This window comes from Oculina patagonica, chromosome 12 (genome assembly GCF_052425735.1).
Source record: "Oculina patagonica isolate OP01 chromosome 12, crgOcupat, whole genome shotgun sequence".
Lineage (NCBI taxonomy): Eukaryota > Metazoa > Cnidaria > Anthozoa > Scleractinia > Oculinidae > Oculina > Oculina patagonica.
In genome coordinates this window covers 29,757,348-29,761,473 of record NC_135769.1, presented here as the reverse complement: position 1 = coordinate 29,761,473, position 4,126 = coordinate 29,757,348, and the positions used below count along the sequence as shown (strand labels likewise).

General features: G+C 37.8%; 1 protein-coding gene across 1 annotated transcript; it reads right to left on the bottom strand.

Annotated features, from left to right (window-relative positions):
- Nucleotides 1–372: 372 nt before the first annotated feature.
- Nucleotides 373–3,478, bottom strand: LOC144634042 (uncharacterized). Its single transcript, XM_078492986.1, has 5 exons — nt 3,364–3,478; nt 3,066–3,286; nt 2,147–2,237; nt 1,231–1,380; nt 373–911 (listed from the first exon to the last, which is right to left on the bottom strand). Exons 1-5 carry the CDS (start codon nt 3,476–3,478, stop codon nt 373–375), a joined length of 1,116 nt encoding a protein of 371 aa, XP_078349112.1.
- Between the last annotated feature and the right edge of the window lie 648 nt (nt 3,479–4,126).

Here is a 4,126-nt window from a genome sequence, read left to right as displayed (position 1 = left end):
AAACGGGCCCCTGGGAGTGAAAGCTAAAATCAAAGTATTGCGTCTTTCGCAGAAAAGAAAAACAATCGCATATCATAAAAGGGACTGTGTCACGGATTTTAGCTAAGTTTAGGCATGGGAAAAATCATCAAATTCGTTGAAATATACAAATATCCTCTTAAAACAGTAAAGGAACATTTCAATAACACACTAAATACAAAAGAAGGTACGGATGGCCAAAAGCGACGAAGATTGAACCATGAACCATGGTTTAATGATAATCCCACGAGGTGGCTCATATATCACCATACTGCTATCTACAACTATGTACACTTAAAAGAAACGACGAGTTAGTTTTGTGCGGAAATAAGTCTTGAATATTGCGTCAACTTATCAACGAGCAAAGACTTTCCAAAAGTCTCCAGAGGTTATTCCAAAGGCACCGCTACTTGCGTCATCACACAGAAAACTTGGGGCAAGTACCCAGTGGTATGAAGAAATTTTAAAAACAGGGTATTTGTACAATCTGCTTTCATCTTCTCCACGGCCCCATTTCCCCACCCTATACACACCATTCTCTCTGCCCCACTCATCGCAAACTCCTGCTGATCCCGAGTTGTCATTCTCCATTCTGACAAAAGAGCCACAGGCGTCAGGCTGGACATCCGTCTGACCGCTGAAATACTGGACTACAGCTTCACCAGTGCTGTTAGCGACCGTGGTCACGTGGAACGTACGTCCCTGTTGTTTACTGCAGTGGAACCTCAGTTGAGTGAAAGGCAAGTGTGTTCTCAGCTCATTCATGGCACTCTTCGTTAGAAACGTCTTGTTGTTGTGATAGTTGCTGATTCCACGATACGATGTCTCAATTGACATCTGCGGCAGAGAGGATGGGCTGTCAATTACAAGGTTGGAGATAAGAAGCCAGCCTCCTGAAATAAGACAAGGTTCAGTAATCATGTAATCAAACAACGCCAGCTAGCCAAGTAACATTAACGCTTTTATCGTGAAGAGAAAGAACATATATTCAATATGCAAAAAGGCGGTTCTGTAACTGAAAATTCAAAATAGAGCAGAACATAATTCACTTGTCATTTTATGACAAAGGATGCTCGTTGAAAATCCACAAAATTGCCTGACGGAGTTAATTTCTGCGAAGGCTAATGGTTCAATAACCAAGTATTTGTGTATATTCCTTTTAGGCTGAAGTTAAACAAGTTTCCTTCAAAACACATTTCTAATATAACTTACCTCCGTCAGTTGTCATGTCACAGAAGACCTTTAAAGGGTCTCCACTCTTCTCAGGGTCGATCCAGTACTCCCCGTCTCCTTTGGAGGATCCAGAGTCCCGTATGTCCTTACAGGAATCGGCAGGCTGATGGGAATACAAACCTCTTACAGCTACAAAAGAAAATAAAACGTGTTTTAAAAATTAATTTAAAATTGCAGCCGAACTCAGCAGACACCGATCTCGTAAACAAAAGATGTCATCGTTCTAAAAGTCCGCGCTTAGTTAATGCGGGACACCTTGTGCAATTATAACTTGAACTCGGATAACTCGAACAACTCCGTTAACTCGAACAAAGTTCCATTTCCCTTGAATTTTACCCCACTTTTCAGTCATTTTTACTCGGTTAACTCGAACTCGGATAACTCGAAAACCCCGCTAACTCGAACGAAATTTCATTTCCCTTGATCAAAATTTGGGTCAAATTTACCCCCGACAACTCGAATTCTGGTTCTTGCAGCTCGCCACGTATACCCATTGATATCCCATAAGCTTTTCTTGTCGTGTAATCGGATTTAAACACTAAAACGAATATCGAGAAACGAATACTACAGCAATTTGATTTTATTAGAGCAACGAACAGATCACGTATCTGACAGTCATTTTCCACTCTTATCATAAAAATGTATGATCGTGTGAGAGTTTCTGACGAGATAAGTTTAATTTGCACTGTTCTGTGTTTTGAAGTGCTGAAAAATCGATAAACTATCAATTATTATGTAACTTGGCAAATTAAATATTTAATCGACCCCGATAACTCGAAACCCCGCTAACTCAAACTATTTTTCGTGTTCCTTCAGAGTTCGAGTTACCGGGGTTCTACTGTAATTCAAATTGCGTTAAAGTAAAGTAGTGCAGAAACAAATTTTCACTACTCACATTTTTCACTGGTTTCTCCCTTGTATCCAGGATGAAACTGCCCATTCTTTGTTTGTTCATTCCGTTCAATTAAAGCATCGACGCAGGAGACCTGGTTGGATTACAGTAAGATGTAAAGGAAAATAACACTCTCCGGTACATTTGGTGGTCACATATCAAGGCAACATTCATGGTTGATTTTCTGTTTATTCTTCTAACCTATGTTTTTCGCAATCAATAATTTAGGGATTTTTGGTTTTGATCAATCTTGATAGCCATACAAACAGGCTAACACTTTTATGAGGGTCTGAATGGAGGTACCTCGATTACACTAAACACTTAATTTTTGTTTCTGTAACACGAAACAGTAAAATTTTAGGCATTTTAACACTAAAAGAAAAACAATTAACTACAACAGTAAATTTTATCCAGAAAGACACAAAAACGGCTCCAAAAAGGCCAATATTATTTTGTTTAGCACATAAAAAAGTGTTCGACCATTTTCCAACGATTTCCGATAACTTCGGAAGATTTCCGAAGACTAAATACTCCCGAAGACATCCAAAGACTACCGAAGATGTCAGAAGACTACCGAAGATTTCCGAGGAGAAAACCGAAAATTTTCTTTAAGTTTATGAGTGATTTTATCCGATTTTTAAAGAGCAGATAAGAATTTACTATGCTAAAATTTTTCACGAAAAACTCTCCAAACACCTAACAGTATTTTCTCCGGAAACAGTAAATATTTTACGTTGGCCAATTTTTTTAAAAAAAATTGGCTAATGTAAGAGCAAACACTAAAAATTATGGAAAAATAACACTCAACACTAAATCCCTAGACCCTCTTCTATTTATATTGAAACAACCCTCGACAAAACGTTTTCCTGAGCCGGATAAAGTAAGCTAAGTGAGATGTGTAAATGTGCACTTTTTAACTAACCTGAACAGAGCCATAGTATGTAGATCCTTTCTTCCATTTAAAATGTCCTGGCTTCATCTGTCGGGTTTTGTTGTTTAGCTCGCAAATGAGTCGTTCTGCATTGTTGCCATAGGGATAAACATTGAACGACATGCAACTGTTATTTCCGAGGCATTTTTGAAAACATTCAAACTCGTCAACAATTCCAGCCTTGCTCAAGACATGACCAACTAAGGCATGGTCTAAAAGATTAAAGAAAATAATAGTTTTATTGATGCACACAGACTAAACACAAGGTAGTTTGCAACTGTTTACTTACCGACTAGAGTTTCAAAAACGCTTCCACAAGAGTCTGTGTTTGCCACCACAAATAAGACTATCAGGAGAATGTTGAGACTCACAATGGCCAACTGAGTCAGCCACAAACCAGCCATCGAGTTGTAGTGTATCGTTAAGCGTCAGAATTTAGTAGTTAAAACACTGTCTCAAGAAACGAGCTAGGCGGAACGTATCCATATCCCAGTTCCTTCTTTGACTATTTGAGCCAGAGCGGATAAACGTTTATGTCTCATCGGCGTAGTCATAAACAATCTGTTTACTTTGGCTTTTAAGTCTTCAATATTAACAAGCTCTTTGGCTTATAAATAAACTTATATAGCGCATTTTCCATATAGGTATTTTTCAAATGCGCTTTACACATATTGTAATTTTATAAATTATTTAAACCAAACAATAAACGGATGTGTCTTCGGTTACGTTCGCTAGTGAGATGAAACTTTGCGATCAGCCGCCAGTCATCAATGACGGCCTAAAGTTTACACCATGAAATTAAAATTACCCAAACCTTCCTTTTAAACTATGAAACAACGTTTTATTTCGTGATTGTTCATTAGCTTCAGTTTTCGCTAGATAAACAAAAATAGAACCCCACGATCAATTATTTTAATAGGCCGTTTTACAGATATCGACTTTGCTTCCTTTACAATGTAAAATATGATTATATATATAGTTTTGTCAAGTTCTCAAAAACAACTACGGCTTAATTTGTTTTCTCCAAGCCGATTATTCATATCATCTGAAAA